The sequence below is a fragment of the Pseudonaja textilis genome, chromosome 2 (assembly GCF_049901715.1).
Source record: "Pseudonaja textilis isolate UNSWEBS1 chromosome 2, rPseTex1.2, whole genome shotgun sequence".
NCBI classification, from domain to species: domain Eukaryota; kingdom Metazoa; phylum Chordata; class Lepidosauria; order Squamata; family Elapidae; genus Pseudonaja; species Pseudonaja textilis.
Window position 1 is genome coordinate 154,548,552 of NC_141991.1, and position 20,073 is coordinate 154,568,624.

Genomic DNA, 20,073 nt, shown 5'->3' on the forward strand with positions numbered 1-20,073 from the left:
TTTGGATCATCAACAAGGTCTTGACTATTCAGCCTGTATTTTATTTTCTGATTTTTTTTGCCAATATGTAAGACAGAGCATTTATTTGTTGAGATTTGAAGTTGCCATTTGTTTGACCATTCTGATACATAGTTGAGATCTTTTTGAAGGGTAACAGTATTGTCTGTGGTGTTGAATAGCTTTACATCATCAGCGAAGAGAACACAGTTGCTCTTAATATGATCACAGAGGTCATTTATGAAGAGAGTTGGTCCTAGAACACTGCCTTGGGGGACACCACTGTTGACAGGTACAGAATTTGATAGGACGCTCCCAATTCTGACCATTTGTTGTCTGTTTGACAGGAATGCTTCTATCCAGTTATGCAGGTGTCCAGAGATACCATAAGATTTTAGTTTTAGGAGTAGGTTGTCGTGTACCACTGAATCAAAGGCTTTACAGAAGTCTATGCATCTATTGCTTTGCCCTGATCAAGTTGTGTAATCCATATGTTTTTGCAGTGTAAGAGTTGCAGATTGCAGGATAGTTTTTTTCTGAAACCAAATTGTTTATTAGAGAGTACGTTGTTTGTCTCTAAGTGGAGGATAATGGATTGGTTAATAATTGATTCCATGACTTTGCAAGTGATGCAACATTAAGAGATTGGTCTGTAATTTTCAACTAGGCTGGGCTCTCCCTTTTTGAAGATGGGGATGACCGTGGCTTGTGACCATAGTTTTGGCAAGGCGCTGGTCCTGAAAGATTTTTCAACTTTTATGCTTAGAGGTTTGCCTATGGCAGTGGATAGCTTTTTAAAGAAGTAGGCACATATTCCATCCGGTCCAATAGGTAGAGATGGTTTTAGATTGCATAGTGCTTTTTCAACATTGTCTTCTGTAAAATCGATATGTATTAGATCATTGCAGTTGTTTGTGGTTCGACTAGGAAATACTGAGCATGATCCATTGCTGTTTAGAAATACTGAGCCAAAGAATGTGTTAAAGAGGTTGGCTTTGATGGTGTCATCGTTGCAATCTTTACGATTAGGTCCTTTCAGGGGTGGGATGGACCTTGAGTCTTTTAGTTTGTTGTTTACAAAATTGTAGAAAGCGCGGGTGGAATTGGTGCGTAGAAGGTTTTCCTCTTGTTTAATGTGATAATTGGTGCATTCAGTCTTTATCTGGTGGCATAAATTTTTTTATCGGCTTTTGAAGTTGGAAACGTGACCAGATTTGTTTTTCCGCCAAAGTGATTTCTTTTTGGATTGAAGCTTCCTTATTGTTATGGGTAATCTGGTTTTTCTGGTTTTTGGAGTTGTTATTGGTACATATAGTTTGATGACTCTTTTGACTTCAAGTAAAAATATGTTGTAATGGTCTTCAACAGTATTGCATCCAGTGAATAGAAATTGCCAATCAAAGGATGAGAGATCATTGTCTATAAGATCATAGTTGCCTTTTTTGAAGTTATAATTGGGGATCACATCATTGTGTTGATTTATGTGTGGACATATGTTGAGACAAAAGTCAATCATGATGTGGTCACTGTTGGAAAAGGGTTCTTTGTATTCTGTAAATTGAAACTATTGCAGAAGATGAGATCGAGGCAGTTATTCAGTCTAGTATTGTTTGTTACTAGTTGTTCCAGTCCCAGGTTTGTTACAGCATTGTAGAAGGTTGCATGTATAGGTTCAGTTTTACATTCGTTTAGGGTCCAGTTAATGTGAGGTAGATTGAAGTCACCAAAAAAGATAAAAGTGTGTGGGCAGGATGTTGCCCATGTTAGTAGTGAATTTAGCTTGTTTACATGTTCGATGTCATAATCAGGGGCTCTGTAACATAGTAAGAATCTAAATGTGATATTTAAGGACGGTTCACAGACGATGGTCTCAGGAAGAGCAAGCTCTTGGGTAATTTGAATTTTTTTTTAGATGTAAGGACTTTTTATAGAAGAAAGCAACACCACCTCCTCTACGGATTTCACGATCTGATCGGTAAACATGATAGTCTCTTACTGTGGTAATGGAGTCAGGGAGAGAAGCGTTGAGCCATGTTTCACAGACAAATATGATATTGATTTTAGCCATATTTAGTAAGAGGAGAAATTCAGGTATTTTATTCACAAGGCTTCTTTCATTGAGTAGCTTGCATTTAAGGCCAGTTGTGGTTGGAATAGAGGTAGTTAGGAGCGTGTGTGCCTCGTTTTGAGTGATGGTGGGTTGGATGAGGTAGGGTTGGATGTGGAGTTGTGGGTTGTGTGACTTACTTTTGATACAATCAGCGCGGTAGTCAACATAGAGATCCTTCTCTCCATTGTCTAGACCGGTGGTTCCCAAACTTTTTCAGTCCACCGCCCCCTTGGTGCTACAAACTCATCCTCAGTGCCCCCCACCCAGGGGTGGGATTCAAATTTCTGTGGGCATGGCCTAATTTGAAGGTGTGGCTTGCTGGTCACATGACTGGGTGGGTGTGGCTTGTTGGTCATGTGACTGGGTTGGGCATAGCTTGCTGGTCACATGACTGGCTGGCATGGCTTGCTGGCTGGGCATGGCTTGCTTGTCACATGACGGGGTAGGTGTGATTTGGTGGTCATGTGACTGGGTGGGCGTGGCCAGGTGACTGGCAAACCAAATACAAGTGGTCCTCACTTAATGGCTGGTTGTTTAGCAAGTGTTCTAATTTTTGACTGGCATCCCCAGAGTTTTTGGAATTTTGACAGCCATGCACACACATACACACTCCCTTCTAACCCTGCTGGAGCAGGTCATTAGACTAGAATTGGCAAAGCATCTCTGATTAGATTCTAGCAGTGAATAAAATCTAATCAGAGATGCTTTGCCAATTCTTGTTGATTCATTTTATTTGTATCTCTTTATTTTATGTTGCTGAATTGCATTGACATGTGTGTCCCTTCTTGTGCACAACCCAGAAGCTTTTATGATTTTTTGCAGCAAAAATTATCGACCTCTGGCTTTGCTCTACTTTTCAAACATGCCGACACTGCCGCGTTCTAGGTGCCGACCCCACAGGTCCACCCCATTGAGCCCACTGCACTGGAGGGATCTGCCCAAGCAAGTCAAGTCAATGTGGTGAGCCTGAGAGAGGGAGAGAGAGAGAAAGAAGAGAGAGAGAGAGAGAGAGAGAGAGAAGGAAGAAAAGAAAGAGAAAAGGGACAAAGAGGGGGGATGGAAGGAAGGGACAGAAAGAAAAAGAAATAAAGGAGGGAGGGAGGAGAAAGATAATGAGATATCTATTCTAGTCCAATCACCTGCTCCAGCAGGGTTAGAAGGGAGTGTGTGTGTGTGTGTGTGTGTGTGTTCTCCTTGTAATATACCAGTACATTTTGGTTTTGCTTTCTACAGAATTGGCACTGTAATACATTGGGGAAAAGTAATTTTTAGAATGGAGATCTGGTCCAATGAATCCTGTTTAAAGCCTCAACAAAATGTGAGAGCTTCCTGATAGTCTTGACCATGTTTTGTCCACAAAACTTTTAATAGAAGCCAAAGTTGTTTCAATGTGCTGGCAAAGATGTTTCAATGTGGAAAAGGACCTCAGTCTAAACTAGGCCTCATTTCAATGTGATGAATCAGGTCTCTCTCTCTCTCTCTCTCTCTCCCCCTCCCTCCCAGACTGGCTTTGCTCTACTTTCCCAATGTGCCTGCAGGGCTGGAACTTCAAACATGGATAGATGGATGGATAGAGAGAGAGAGAGGCAGACAGACAGAGAGAGACAGGTAGGTAGGTAGATAGATAGGTAGATAGGCAGGCAGGCAGGCAGACCTTTTGTATGAATGTATGGATAGGTAGGTAGGTAGGTAGATCTATATTGGTAGGTAGGTAGGTAGGTAGGTAGACAGAAAGACAGGTAGGCAGGCAGGTAGGTAGGTAGGCAAGAAGGCAGGCAGACAGACAGGCAGACCTTTTGTATGGATGGATGGATGGACGGACAGACAGACAGAAAGAACGAATGCGACAGCAGTGGCACTTTGAGAAAGTAGAGCAAAGCCAGAGTGGGAATTGAATTCAAGTTGCCAAGATTGAGAAAGACAGGCTGAATATATCAACCCAGCCATTCTGTTTTAGAGTTTAGCATGCTGTTTGGTTCCGGGTTAGTCAATGAATAAACCATGGCTAAGATCTTCCTGCTCCTTAATGCAGCTGCCCCTCTGCCCCTTCTGCAGCCCCCTGCAGCTGCCCCTCTGCCCCTTCTGCAGCCCCCTGCAGCTGCCCCTCTGACCCTTCTACAGCCCTCTGCAGCTGCCCCTCTGACCCTTCTACAGCCCCCTGAAGCTGCCCCTTCTCCAGCCCCCTTTGGCATCCAATTTTGTAATGCCAACCTCCCCAGGGCAGCGATGCAGCCAATCTCACCCTCTTTGCTTCAACCCAAGGTCCACTTCCATCGGGCCAAGCAAGGGGAGGTACTCTGCACACACTCAGAGACTCCCAACTTCAGTGAAGCGTTCCACCCAACTTTATGCTCCACCCGGGAGGAGGAAGGCGTGTGGAAGCAGCCCAGACCAGGGGAGGCAGAGGGAATGATCGCTTGAAAACTAAGCAAGCAACCAAGCGCAGGGCTTGGTCAGAAGAACTGGGTTGCAGAGGGAGGCTAGGTTGTAGGTGCGGGACAGCCACGTAGAGCCGAACCGAACCGAGCCATGCACCTTGGAGAGCTGCAGCTATACCCACCTGCATCCTGCACGCAAGCCTGGATGGCTGGAGAGGCAGAAGCCAGGCGGGCGCTGCGCGCTCCCTTGTTCTCCTCCGGGGAAGGGGGCCCTAACGCCAGACCACCCACCCCTTCCACTGCACGCCTTGGGAGGGTTTTGCTTTCGGGCCTTCTGGTGTGCCTCCGCCGCTTCCACCAAAGAGGGCAGCCTGCAAGCTAAGGCACCCTCTTTCCACCACCTCCCACCTCTTCCCCCCCAGGCTTGGCAAGGCTCACCGCGCATGGGTTCCACATTCGAGGTGCCAGCTATGGAGCGATGAAACAGTCAATGGGCTGCGTGGCCAGCAGTCAGTGAACCTGGGGGGCCAGAACCTTGAATGTCCCCCTGCCACCTCTTAGCCCCCCCTTGCCTCTTACTGCCCCCCCAAGGCATCCCACCCCCCCAGGAGGCGGTACCACTGGTCTAGACATTTTGAGTTCCTTGCAGAGTTCACAGGAGCAGATTCTTTGCAGTATGGATAAGTCTGGTCTTGAGCGAAGTTTTGAAGTTCTGGTCTTGAGCGAAATTCTGTCATTAACAGCTAAGGGAACTAGGTAAGTTTAGACTTAGGGGTAATGATACTCCAATACTTGAAGGATATGACAGGAAAATTGATTTATTGTCTAAAACATTTTAGGGCAGGATAAGAAATGGATGGAAACTAGTCTGAGAGAGAGATTCAACATGGAACTAAGGTGAAATTTTCTGACAGTGAAAACAATTTAGTCAGTGGAACTACTTGCCTCCTGGAATTTTGGAAGCACAATTGCTGGTGGCTAAAAGAAAAAGATTGGACTACCGTTTGTTCGGGATGGAATACGGATTCTGTCTTTGGGCAGAGGGTTGTGCTAAAAAACCTCCAATGTCACTTTCAGCCTAACAATTCTATGGTTCTAAACTTCACTTCATCTTCTGAAAGCATTTTTCATCTCAGCTAAGCAAACATGGCAAGAGGGATTCCCTATTACCATTTCCTCTTCCTAAGCCCTCAAAAGCAATTTAAATATGATATGCAATTGTCTTCTCTCCTGCCACTCTTGCAGTGCTGAAAAATATTGTTATTATTAGACTGTTATTCCATCTTTTCTTTATCTATGTAACTCAAGCAAAAACCAAAGAAAACAAACAAATGGCTATCTGATGACACTATCAAAATAGCTGTTTTGAATATAACTTTTACAGAATTATAGAATAATAGTTTGAAGTGAACTTGGGAGCCCAACCTTGTTCAAGCAAGAGACCTTATATGATTCCAGACAAATAGCTATTCAATCTCTTCTTAAAATCCTCCAGCGATGGAGCATTCATAATATCTAGAGGCAGGACATTCCACTGATTAATTGTTGTCACAATTAATAGGAATGCCTGATGGGAATGCTTTGGAGAATATCCTCTTTGTGATAGCCCTTCAATATTGCTATCTTGTCATTCCTAGTCCTTATCTTTATTAGAGTACACATACCACATTTGTGCAACAATTCATCATACACCTTAGCCTCCAGCTTCTAATCATTGTTGCTTTTGTGTTGTTTTGTTCTGTTCATTTCTAGTAATAGCTTTGATTGTTTCTAGGTGTTCACAGATTCATTGCTTGATTATCTTTTCCAGGATCTTCCCAGGTATTGATCTCATGCTGCTTAGTCTGTAGTTTCCTGGATCCATTTTCCCCTTTTTTGAAGATGCCTCCTCTCAGTATTTGTTTGTTTTATTTAAAATAAACTTTTGTTCATTTTAAATAACAGGTTACAATTTCAGTGTGCAAATGCAAATCATACTTGTGTAAGTTGGTTCCAGTTTCTTTAAACATGATGGATTGCAAATATTTAATGTGATTGTAATATTATCTGGCAACCATTTCTGAGGCATTTTTATGCAATTGAGATCATTTATTGGAACTGTGGTTTGCTCCCAGAATGCCGTGAAGAGCAGTTTCCTTGCACACGTCTATACTCTGTTCACAAGCCTGTGAAGCAGTGCATCAGTTATTTGTGTGTCACAAGGTAAGAGAAAAATCTATGCATATTATTTGTTAAGAAAAAAAGACATACTGTTTTAGATTAGGTTATGAAAAGTAGGGTTGATGCTATTAGTGTTGCATGGTATTTTGGCAAGTTAGTGAATCTGAATATTTTAATTTTTTTCTTTTTCTTTTCTTTTTCTTAAATAAAGTTTATTTAAGTTTCATATATTTAAAACATTTAAAAAGAAACAAACATATAAACAAATATATATACATGTATACATTTTGCAGCAGGTATTGAGCATTGGTTACATTTTTCTTTCTTTTTTTCTTTTACCCCATAACATTGATGTGATCTACCTTGTTACAATACCTTCCTCGTTCTTTTAATGTTTTAATTTCACAGAATACTTTATGATTAAATGCACGTCCTTCATAGTTCCATAACTTATTCAGTTGTCAAATGTTGCTTTTTCTTTAACCATTCATACCAACAGTTCCAAACTTTATAGTATTCACTATCTTTGTTGTTTTTTAGTAATTTGGTTAGGCTATCCATCACTGCACACTCATGAATTTTTTTAATGACCATCTCCTCTGAAGGGACAATAGACAGTTTCCAATTTTGTGCATAGCTTATTCTGGCTGCCATTATAATGTGCAAGATTACTGATAGGCAAAATTCTTCTCCCAAACATATACCATTTTAAAAAGCTCTTAGATAGAAGTGTTCATTTTCATGTAGACATTTTCTACAGATATAAGTCTTAAAGATTTGCTATCCCCTACACTCCAAAGTTCAAATTGTTCATTTTTCAGCAGTAAAGAGGGTGAGATGTTAACTATATCTTCACACACACACACACACACACACACACACACACACACACAGAGGGGGGGAGAGGGAGAGTTCTGAATATAAAGTTGATTTTTAATTATCCCAGCTCTTTACCATGTGGCTTCGGAAAGTGGGTACCCCTTCCATTGTACTAGGTATTGTAATCTCCCCTTGTACAATCTGGAATCCAAAATCCCTTTTATTTTTTAATGTGTCTCCCTTGCACTACAATTGGTTTTGGGGTTGCCCGGTCCACTGGCCTTAGCTGGGAGTCTACTGTGGGGTTTAACAAGCTGCTGTGAAAAACCAGGTGCACTTTCCCTAGCAGGCACGGGAGTTTCAGCTCCATTGTAACTGGGTTAATCACTTTCACTATTGGGAAAGGTCCTATAAACTTTGGTCCCAACTTTTTGCAGGGGAGTTTTAGCCTCAGGTACTTGGTACACCTTACTCCCTATTTGGAAAGGCTTTTGGGGGGCTTGATGCTTGTTGGCTTGTGCTTTATGGGTTTTTGCTGCTTCTTGAAGAGCCCACTTCATGTTTTCCCAGGCTTTCTTCAGTGACTCCATCCATTCATTTAAAGAAATGGAGGAGGGTAGCTTCCTAGGGAGTTCAGGCATGGGGATGAACTGCCTGCCACTTGTGATCTGAAAGGTGCAAAGTTTTAGAAAGCTGAAATGGCCTGCTTGCTTTGAATTGTGGCTCCTCTGGAGAACCCTGGAGGCATAAGCTGTTGGGGACATACAGGCTAGTCCTCTCCCTAAGGGTTAGCATTCCTCGGTTATCCTTGTACCATGGATCAGCTGGCAGTTTGATTTTTAGCTTTTGAGTCAAGCCCCTGCCATCTCCGGCTCTTTGTCATGGGCTTGCCCTCAGGTGGTGGTTTGTGTCACTGGTTGGGAGTACTCAGGGATGTACTTCAGGGTAAAATTGAATAAGTTGAAGTATTGTGCCCATTGAACTTGCTTTGGGGAGAATTTCCATGGGGTTCTAAGGGCCTCCAGGTTTTTGTGATCTGTCCAAACTTCAAATGACACTTGGTTTCTCTCAAGGAAGTGGTGTCAGGTCAACAGGGCCCATTGGACTACATAAGCCTCCTTCTCTCATATTGCCCACTTCCTTTCAGTCTCTGTTAATTTTTTGGAGATGTGACCGCAAGGTTGCAGACTGCCCTCTGCATTCTTTTGGAGGAGGACTGTGGCCACTTCCACATCGCTGGCATCTGCTTGGACTATAAATGGATGCTCTGGGTGTTTGAGGATTGGCTCTTTTGCAAATAGTCTTTTAAGTGTTTAGAATGCCTTCTGGCACTCTAGGATCCATTGCAATGGATAACTTGGATGGGGTTTAACCCCCTGTCCTTCAGTTTTTAACAGTTTGGTAATTGGGAGAGCAATTTCAGCAAAAGGGGGAATGAACTATCTGTAGAAGTTAGCAAACCCCAGAAAACTTTGGTGCTGCTTGTGGGTGCAAGGGGGCTGTTAGTTTAGGACAGCTCTGATTTTACCTGGGTCCATTTCTACTCCCTCTCCGGACACTCATTATCCCAGGTAGTCTACACTGGACTGATTCACATTTGGATAGTTTTGCATATAACTTGGCTGTGAGGAGTTTCTTGAGTATCTGGCACACCAGTTTGAGGTGCTCCTCTAGAGTCTCAGTAAAAATGAGAATGTTATTCAAATAAATAAGGACCCCTTTGTACAAGCGCTCATGCAGCACCTCATTTATTAGTGGCAGGGCTTCTTGGAGGCCAAATGGCATTACTTTAAATTAGAAGCTTCCTAAAGGACAATTACTATAAATGCTGTTTTCCATTTGTCTCCTTCTTTGATTTGTACCCAGTAGTATGCCTCTCTCAAGTCTAATTTGGTGAATATTTTTCCTTTCACCAGGTCTTTCATGAGGGGGAGTGGATATATATTTTCTATGCAAACAGTGTTGATTCCACTAAAATCCACATGTAGCCTAATTGACCCATATTTTTTCTCCTTGAAGAGGACTGGGGTGGCCACCCTTGATTTTGCTGGCTGTATAAACCCTCTAGCTAGGTTCATATCAATGTCCTCCCTTAGTTCCTTCATTTCATTATGGGTCATGGAGTATATTTTTTGCTTGGGTACCTTTGCTTTGGGCACAAATTCTATGGCGCAGTTGGTTGGGCAGTATTGCTTTCCCCTTCCCTGAACACTCCTGCTAGATCTTGGTACTCCCTGTGGATTTTGGGCATCCCTGGGAGCTGTTCAGACATGACTTTGGCTTTCTCGTCTTGCTTAGTGTTGCTAAGCCATTGGACAGGTCCCCCAGCAGCAGTTTCAGGGGGAGGAAGTGGGCCTATTCCCAGCCTTCAGTCTGCAAAGGAAGATGAGCTGGAACTGGAGCTGATGGAGATTGAGGGGGTGGCTTCTGTTCTGACCCACGCCCTTTTCCAACAAATCAAACACAATCCAAAGGAAACACAAACCTTTTAATGCTTCTGCAAAATAATTAGCTGTGATAAGGACAAGCCTTGCCAAACTGTGCAAGACTTGCCAAAAGATAACAGATAAGGAATAATTTGCAATACAAGAAACTTCATATACAAACTCAAGATACTGGAAGGTCTGTGAGGCTGGAGTTTCAAAACATCTTTGCCTTCTGCAAAGAACTTTGGTTTCACAGCTGGCTTTTATCTTCTTGAAGGAGGGGCCATTAACCTGCAGCCTTGCTCCTGAGTCACCCATGCTGTTGTAGCTGCTCCTTCCTATGAGCAATCCTGCACTCACACGCACTTGGCACAGGCTCCCCGGGAACCTCCTCATCACTGCTGCCAGCCCCCACAATCTCTGAAGGCAGCAGTCCACTCCCTAATGGTCCTGCCCCCTCATCTGAGTTCTCTCTCTCCTCAGCTGTCTGCACCTGCTGCCGGCTAAACACAACAGCTTCATCTGCTTCAAAGGAATGTGGGGAGGAGTAGGCTGAGGCAGGCCAAGGCCTTTCAGGATTGGGATGGCTTGTAGGCAGGGAGGAATTGGGGCAGGATGACCAAGAGAGACTAAGAAGTGAACATGAGACATAGAGCTCAGATGGTGAGCAAGGATCACCCCTCCTTGAGTGGCGAGAAGATGGAAACAGTGCTGACCCGACAACTTGGGAGGAGAGCACTCCGCCCCTCTTTACAAGGCACACCATTTGTTGGGAACAAACACTGAATTGGTAGAGTTTGGTGTGTGGGTACAGACATTTGGAATTTGCAGGGCTGCTTGCTTCTTCCTTACTTGTGAACTCAGTGTCTTCTTCCTGACTTCGTGAATGCATTATCTTGTTCCTGACTTTGTGGACTCCTTGTTTGTCCCTTGGTTCATGGACTCCTTGTTTGTCCCTTGGTTCATGGACTCATTGTTTGTTCCTTGTTGTTCCCTTAACAATTTATGGCAGGATGTTAGTAAAGCAAAAAGCTGAACATGACAGATCTAACATTTTGCCATCCTTTTCAGAGATGTCAGTCCTGTAGAGGAAACAAAAGTGGGAGGAGACAGAGAAACAAAGAGAAATACCAAATTAACTGATTTTCAGTGAGGTTTGTCCATGTATTGTTCATGGAATTTTCTGAGGATTTTGGAGGTTCGTATACTGTTTTGGAAGGTGGAAAGTCTTTACATGACATTAGGTGTTGGATTTTCCCCTAGTGCGTGTGTGAATCTAGGATTATTTTGACCTCAAAATGTTGCGACCCCTTGATCACCGGGTGGTGGTTTAGTTGCCAGGCATACAGGAGAGGTGGATGCCACCTTTAGTAGACTACAGTGGAACACTGGGTGGATATGTCTGAAAGGTTTTGGAAGTTCAAGTTCACTGGTTACTGGGTTGATGATTCTTTTTATGGGGAAAGGGCCAACATATTTTGGACCAATTTTTTTTTGAAGATTGTCTGGATTGTAAGTTTTTAGTGGATAGACTCTGATTTTAAACTTTTTTGGTTTAGAACATTTCTTGTCACCTTACTTTTTGTATGACTCCCTCACTTCTTCAAGTGCCTTCCTGACTATTGGCCAGGAGTTTTGCAGCTGTGAAATCCATTATTTTAAAGAATCTATTTGGGGGTGGCTTGGGGCAATTCAGGAATAGATACAAAGTCCTGCCCCATGGCCACCTTGAAAGGGGTAATTCTAGTGCTACTATGCATTATTATAAGTTACTTCAGCAAAAGAGGGGAGACTCACCCAATCATCCTGCTAATTACTGTAGCATCTGAAGTATTGTTCTAGGACTGCATTCATATAAAGTGATGTTTCACAAGGTATAGGGCTTTTACAAAGCCAAAGCACCCAGCCAATTTTGAGTTGTGATTTTTCTAGAGAACTACTATGCATTGACTTTCAGGACATACAGTTTGGTTCCTACCCAAGCTAAGCTGTGCATTCATTTGATAGGCTTGGACCCACTTCAGGGATGGGATTCAAATTTCTTAACAACTGGTTCTGTGGGCGTGGCCTAATTTGTGGGTGTGGCTTGGTGGTCATGTGACTGGGTGGGCATGGCCAACTCAATGTCACTCACACGGAGGGGTGTCTTGCCTGGCTTCTCCTCACCCCTCCCCTCCCAGCCAGTCCTCGCTTCGTCTTTCATGTTATGGTGAAATTCCCCTTGATACTCCCAATAAGATGAGATTTTGCTATCAGAAGACCTAATGGACATTTCCAAATATTGTTTATCACCATTCTCTTGGAAAGACTGAGTGGAGAGATTTATAAAGATTAACAGAGTTGGAAGAGACCTTGGTGGTTTTCTAGTCCAACTCCTGCTGAAGCATGAGACCTTATACTATTATGGACAAATTTCTTCTTAAAAACCTCCAGAGATGGCATACCCACAATTTCTGAAGGCATCCCGTTTCTCTGATTAATTGTTCTCACTGTCAGGAAATTTCTTCTTATTTCTAGGTTGGATCTGCTTGATAAGTTTCCATCTCACAGTTACTTCCAGTTGAGCCAGGCACCACCTATTCTATACATTTTTTCTTGTCTGTGTAAAATCTTACTTTACTCTCTGTTAAATATTTAAATTGTTCTACAGTGGTATTCAGTTTACTACAATGATTTTTGCAAAATGCATTAAAGCTTGAAGAATACATCTCTGCTTATACTGATAAAGATGATTCTTTTTGAACATTAAAGCATACAGTCAAGCAAATATTTCCAATCCTTGAAAACACATTTGAAAGGTATTTTCAAAGCAGTTAGTGGATGTCTTACCATTCTTTCTCTTCTCCTCTATTTAAATTTTTCTGCTTTATATATTTTTTTCTTTGGCCTTATTGCAATATTACAAAATTTTCACAGATCATTCACAAAGAACCATTTCTAATTTAACTGGAATACAAAACAATCTTTCTGGTCAGGAATTCCTTGAGTCACACTCACACCCCTCAGCTCCTCAACACTTCTCAATGTTTTTCTTTCCTTTCTGTTATGTGCAGAAATGTGCTTCTCTTTTATTGCTTTTTTCAAATTAACCCTCCCCTGATGCCTACAGCTGCATTTAATTCAGGTAAACCCAAAAGACAATACTTCTTTCCTAAGTTGTCAAAATGGAAAGTGCTCCAAACGGACTTACTCAGGAGGGTAATATTAGCAATTCATAAACATAATTATCTTGCTCTCAGAAAAGATTATTTAAGCAATGCATGATTAACTGCGTAGCACCCTCCTCCCCCAGCCAGCATGGACACAGCCGCGTGACTTTTTCCTGGCCAGGGGAAAGAGGAGATCGTTTCCTTTTCCCCCAGCCAGCACGGACATGGCCATGTGACTTCTTCCTGGCCAAGGGAAGGAGGAGAACGTTCCCTCCTCCCCCAGCCAGCACTGACACGGCCGCGCAACTTCTTTGTAGCCAGGGGAAGGAGGAGAACGTTCCCTCCTCCCCCAGCCAGCACGGACATGGCTAGCTAGCTAGGTCACGGTGAAGCAAGCCAGGTAAGCCTGGGGAGTGGGGGTGGGGAGACAGTGCAACGGCCTGGGAGTCAACTCTACCGGGACTTGCTTATAGGCTCACTTACTCAGAGAGATCAGGACCGCAGTGGAAGGCAGGCAGCAATGGCGGGGTGAGATAAGGAATGACTGCGTGGGGCAAGTGTGCGGGCAGGAAGGGGCAGGGCCAGCCAGTGGCGCAACTTACCGGTTCTCCAAACTGCGCAGACTCATAACAGCCAGTTCTATAGAACTGGCCGAACCAGTAGAATCCCACCCCGAACCACTTGTCTTTCTCTAGTACTACTTTTAGTGCACTGCGCAGGTCCTCTGCTATCTGGAGTATGGCTCTCGAGATGGGATAACTGGTCTGATGATTTCAGGTTAAGAGCTATTGTGGTCGTATAGAAAGAGCATTGGCTAGAACGTTCTTCCCCCCAGCAGGTATCCCAATGTAATATTGAACTAGTTGAAATACTGAACCCAGTGGACTTGCTTGGGGGAAAACCTCCTGGAGTTTTTTAGGGCCTCCATTTTTTTGTAGTCCATCCATACCTTGAAGGAAGTTCCTTCAGGTGAAGAGCGCCCAGTGCACTGTGTACATCTCACACACTACCCATCTGCATTCAGTCTCAGTGAGTTTTTGGAGTATAAATCAATATATACTCAAGATAAACCAAAACTCCCTTATAAAATGCTTATGCAGCACTTCATTAATCACCTGCATGAAAATGGCGGGAGTTCCTTGGAGCCTGAATGGCAAAACCTTGAAATGAAAACATCCCAATGGACAATTAAATGCTGTTTTCCATTCATCCCCCTCCCGGATCTGGATCAGGTAATAAGTCTCCCTTAAGTCTAGTTTGGAAAAAAGTATCCCCTTCACCAGATGGGCCAGCATGTCCTTCATTATAGAGATTTTCCTTACAAATAGTTTAAATTTCTATAATCCACACATAAGTGTAACGAGCTGTCCTTCTCCCAGAACAGGACTGGGGCGGTCATTTTGGGTCTCACCAGTTTGATGAACCCAAGTTTAAATGCAGTGTTTGTTTATTCAAGAAACAGTTTGTTAAGCTTAATGGAGTGGCAAATCAAAGCAAAAAAAAAAAAAAGGTGCTATAAAGGATTTTCCTTTCTGTCTTCAAATAGCCCCCATCATTGCATGTAACTCAAAGTCTTCTATAGATACCTCAATTTGCATATCTTGACATCAAGTTATACAGAGGAAATGGAAACTTTGAGGGTGGGGAGATAAAACTATCCCCCTTTTCAGATGAAGTAAACTAATATTCTGCTCCCCATCCCCACCCCACACCTGATCCTGCAGTTGGGCTGTGTGCTCCCCCTCACACACCCACACCTACATGATTTTAGGTAAGGAAATACGACATCGTTCAAGGCTGGCTGTGATGGTTGTAAGTCAAGGATTGCCGTCAAATTGGAAAGCAGTAGTCCTCAACTTTATGACAGTTCATATAGTGACCATTCAAAGTTACAGTGCCACTGCTGACCATTTTTCACCCTTATGGCCATTGCAAAATCTCAATGGTAACGTGACTTACAGTTAGATGTGTAGCAACTGACTCGCATTTATGATGGTCACAGCGTTGTGGGGGTCACACGACTGTCTGACAAGCAAGGTCACTGAGGGAGCCAGCTTTGCTCAACCATCGTCTGACTGATATAAACAATGATCCACTTAAAAGCGGTGCCAAGAATGGTCATAAAATGGGTGAAAGCTCACTGAACAACTGTCTCACTTAGCAACAGAGATTTGGGGAAGCCAGATTCACTTAGCAACTGTTCAAGTTACAACGGCACTGGAAAAGGGACTTATGACTGTTTTTCACACTTAATGATCATTGCAGCATCTCCATGGTCAGGTGATCCAAATTCGGACACTTGGCAACTGCCTCATAGTTATGATGGTCTGTGTCCCAGAATAATGCAACCCCCCTTTGCACTCTGACCAACAAAGTCCACGGGGAAGCCGGATTCACTTAATGACCATGTGACTCACTTAAGAGCTGTAACTACTAGCTTAACAATGGTGGCAAGAAAAGTCATAAAGTGGGTGAAAACTCACTGAACAGCTGTCTTGCTTTGCAATGGAGAATTGAGGCTCAATGGTGGACACACAGTAAGTCGAGGGATACCCTTACCCTTCCCTTATGAGTGTTTGCTCTCAAATTCTCAATCTGGTCCACAGTGATTCACATCCACTGTTGGAGGATGGGTTGAGTTAAAATGTGTCAAAACTCACTTTAACAATGGTCTTGCTTAGCAACCAAAATTTTGGGTTCAATTGTGGTCATAAGTTGAGGACTATCTCTGCCTCCCTCTGCATGGCAGCTTTGTCCTTATAAACTCCTTCCCTTTTCTGGGAATTTTCTTATCTGTTAGAGGCACCAAATTAACCCAGATAACATAAGGTCTCCTGCTGGAGCAGGGGGTTGGACTAGATGACCTCTTAGATCCCTTCCCAGCCCTGGATTGCTGTGCTATTTCAAAGCATCCTTTGAAGCTACGTCCAGTACCAGGGTTTGTGGTCCTTTTTCTCTTCTTCCTTCTATCCATCCATCCATCTGTATCTCATTCACTTTTCCTTTCCTTTCCTTTCCTTTCCTTTCCTTTCCTTTCCTTTCCTTTCCTTTCCTTTCCTTTCCTTTCCTTTCCTTTCCTTTCCTTTCCTTCCTTCCTTCCCTTCCCTTCCCTTCCCTTCCTTCCTTCCTTCCTTCCCTTCCCTTCCCTTCCCTTCCCTTCCTTCCTCCCTCCCTTCCTTTCTTTCTTTCCCCTTTCTTGGGGCATTGGCAATTAGCTGATTGGTTGGTGGGGAACTGTCTTGGGTGCCCAAACACCCAAGGCAAACTGTACTTCAATGAATGGGCCACGCCGAAGGGCCTGGGACAGAGGGGCCATGACACATTGGCCAGGGTGAAAGGATGGGGATGGACCAGCCAAGGAAAAAAGCTGGTGGATAATAACATGGAGGCAAAACCCTGGAGGAGAAGTAGGAGCCTAAAAGTCCTAGACCCTAGAGGTCCATTTGCCACCATCACAGCTACCTCCTCATTCTGTGGTATTCCAGTCTGGTGGGGTTCCTCACTCTGGATTAATTCATTATTAGGGAACTGGAGGGTATCCTCTATCCAGCCCACCTTTGGGTTCCACTTCTTTAACCAGATTAGTCCCAGAATTAGGGGCCTGTCCATCCCTGGTATCACATTGGAAGCAATGGTTTCCGAGTGATTTGCCATTGTTGGTTCGAGTGGTTCAGTGGCAAACATGGCCGTGGCACCCCCCCACAATGGATCCATCAAGTTGGCAGAACAAGACTGGAGTTTTTAGTGGCATTAGTTGAATGCCCAGTTATTAGGCTTCTCGTGCATGCCAAATCCAGCAATGCTTTAAGTCTCACTTTTCTCCCCATTAATGGAATTAACAGTTCTATAGGGGTTGTAAGGGGTTGTAAGGGATTCGACAACCTCACTTACCAAAGGGTCTTCATAGTCATTCTCTGACTGATCAGGTTCTTCCCCCAGAGGGGTTGGAGTTCCTTGCACTGTAATTAATTCTGGAGGGAACTCAACAATTGCATGGGTTTTTAGGGTGGTGTCTCTGGAATGTGGTGGTGACTTTGAGGGTTTCCGTCCAACCTGCTTGTCTCCTTTCTGGGTGGGCATCCTCACATGGCACTCAGCTGCGTGGTGGCCTTCTCACAATTGAAGCAGGTGGCTGAGCGTGGCAGGGCAGAGCAAGGTTTAGTTCCCTCCCTTCTCTCTTCCGGTGGGGATCTCTTCCAGGAGGGGCTTGTGCAGTACTGGTTTAGAATTTGGTTGACTTCAGCTTCCTCAACCAAGACACACCAACTGTGCAGGAGGACCAGGGCTCCACGGGTAATGCAGGCATTGTACAGGTCATCGTTTAAGCCATCTTTGAAGCAACTCATGAGTATTTCCTCTGGCCAATCTATGTGACAAGTCAGGTCACAAAACTCTTTGATGTACTCAGTGACTGGATGGTCCCTCTGTCTGATGTGCCTTATGTGTTCTCTAGCCTTGCGATCAGCTAGGGGATCCTCATATCTCCGTCTCAGGGCTGTCATAGAGGTTGAAGTTGCAGAGCTCCAGTGCATCTGCGTTATGGAGGTTCACCATTCAACATGCAGCTGATCCTTCAAGAGCCAGTGTGACAACCCTGACTTTAGGTCCCTTCCATACTCCTGCATGTAGGTCAGTACATGTGCGAGGAAAAATCCCAGTTACTGGGGATCTTCCTGTTGAGTCACAGGCCTTGCTTTGCATTGAGATGTCTCCTGGGCGGATCTTCCATGGTGGCAATAGGTTCACCAGTAGCCCCTGCTATTTCTTTAGATTCACCCTGTTGTGTCTGTGCAGCAGCAGACACAGAATAGCCTGCTGTTAGTAGCCTGGGAAAATATAGTTATTTAATTGTCTAATGGCGTGGCAGGCAACTGCTATATAAGGGAGCCTGCCAGCCATTAGCCCTCGTGGTGTTGCAATTGGAATTGAGTACTTGCCAGTAAACATTGATTGCAGATTCATTGTCTCTGGCTCCTTCTTCCCCACAACATAACAACTGGTGATGAAGGTGGGATTTCCAAAGAGCCAGCCAGATCACTACAGGCTGCAGAATCCAACATCCAGCTGATCAGCACTTTCCCCATGCATTTGGAATCAACAAGGAGAGCCTGCAAAGAGAGAGAAGCAGGAGCACTGTCAATTGAAGATCTGGGGAACTTCCGAAGCTACCGCACCTCAGGAGGACCAGCTGAGGAAGCAATCACCATGGCTGATCAAAGAGCTGACAATGTCAGGCAAAGCCATGTGACTTGGAGCATGCCCAGTCAGTTTCACTATAAGTAGACCAGCGCCCCCCAATCATCCAAGTAGATCAGGCCATTCAGATCATCCAAATAAACTAAGTTGTCCAGATCATCCAAGTAGACCAGGCCATCCAGGTCATCCAAGTAGACCAGGCCACCCAAGTCAACCCAAGTAGACCAAGCCACACAAGACAGAAAAAATGGTGAATACCCAGAAGTTCACCCCTTTTGACCCGGAATTAGAATCTTGGGACCCTTATTTAGTACAATTTGACTGCAACTTAGAGGCAAAATGAGCTTACCAACATTACAGACAACCGAAAGAGAGCAATCTTCCTTAGCAACTGTGTCTTCAAGATGGCTCGTGCCATCCTCGTTTCAGATCCCCGTGGGCCATGTTAATACAGAAACTGACCCAGCACTATGCTCCCAAACCTTCCTGCCTTGCAAGGCGGCACACATTTTACCGGAAAGACCAAGCGGAGGGTGAGTCCATAAGTTGCTTTATGTCTACACTCCGAAAAGATGCCTTGTATTGCGAATTGGCCGAACAGCTGGAGGATCTGGATGAGATCCTCCAAGACCGGTTAGTGAGTGGTGTCCAAGACATAAGGCTAAAAAGACGCCTACTCACCAGGGGTACCCTCACACTAAAGGAAGCCCTAGACAAGGCTGTCACCTCAGAACAGTTGGGAAGGTCCATGGAAGAAATCCAAATGGGAAAGACAAACATCCCAAAAACTGCAAGGCAGGCCACCACTGTCTATCCCGAGGAAACTGAGGACATAGGGGGAGATGAGGACAAAATGAGAGTGGCACCCCCCAGGCACAACAGAGACGGGGAGCATAAGATGGCGCAGTGCATGGGTTGTGGGGGAAACCACCCGAGGGCAGCATGCTGACATAAAAACACAATCTGCAGGCAATGCAGAAAAAAAAGGACACCTAGCACACATCTGCCATGCACCTTTTCCAAAAGCCACAGCTCCAAACACAGAGAAAGGCAGCTTGAACCATCCACACAGCGGGAAGCAGAGCCAAGTAAAAGGGAAGAACAGGGAAGGGGACTGTTTCACTGTCCACACAAACCCTCGACCCATGGAAACAATAAGCCACCAATCTGGAAGCATTCCAAGCAAGAAAATACATGTGACTGTTGACATCGAGAGGGCACCATGTAGGATGAAGCTGGATACGGGGTTGGCTATGACCATCATATCACAGACCACACTAGATGACATCCTAGACAAGAAGCTCAAGCCCAGCCGCGTGATGCCCCAGGACTATCAGGGAAACAACATTCCCACCGCAGGCAGCAGCAAATTCTTTGTCAAGAATGGCCAGTTTACTGGATACCTACCATAAGTCATCACCAAGGGATCCTTGCCTAGCCTTTTAGGACTGGATTGGTTTGCATCCTTGGGGGTCACAGGTGTCCATGCAATGACTACAACAATGGCTAAAGACTTGACTAAGGAATTCACAGGTGTGTTCGATGGCGCATTGAGGAAATACAAGAGCAAGCCAATATCCTTCAGCCTAGACCCACAAGTGGCACCCATTAGACTGAAACCAAGACGGGTGCCATTTGCATTGAAACCAAAGATTGATGAACAGCTGGATTAGTTGGTCCAGCAAGAGGTCCTAGAACCTGTTAATCACGCGCAGTGGGAAACCTCAATCATCATGTAACAGCAGCCAGCGCCTCTTTGTTGAGCTGGCTGTAATTTCTCTCTGCCCCTGACAGCGTTCTCGAAAAAAATGCAACAGGCGTGTTTGTGCTGTCTGGGA

General features: G+C 44.4%; 1 protein-coding gene and 1 long non-coding RNA gene across 6 annotated transcripts in view; one reads left to right on the plus strand and one right to left on the minus strand.

Moving 5' to 3' along the window:
* The window catches only part of MFAP5 (microfibril associated protein 5), a 56,630-nt gene that overhangs the window by 22,146 nt on the left and 14,411 nt on the right, over window positions 1-20,073 (plus strand). For all 5 annotated transcript variants that reach the window (XM_087926059.1, XM_087926061.1, XM_087926060.1 and 2 more), the window contains one exon: window positions 6,600-6,687. In XM_087926059.1, the coding sequence (XP_087782185.1) occupies window positions 6,600-6,687 (88 nt within the window). The remainder of the gene's footprint in view (window positions 1-6,599; window positions 6,688-20,073) is intronic.
* On the minus strand, window positions 9,934-13,618 carry LOC148127192 (uncharacterized). Its single transcript, XR_015742050.1, has 2 exons — window positions 13,523-13,618; window positions 9,934-10,972 (listed from the first exon to the last, which is right to left on the minus strand). It is a non-coding gene; the product is annotated as an uncharacterized LOC148127192 (long non-coding RNA).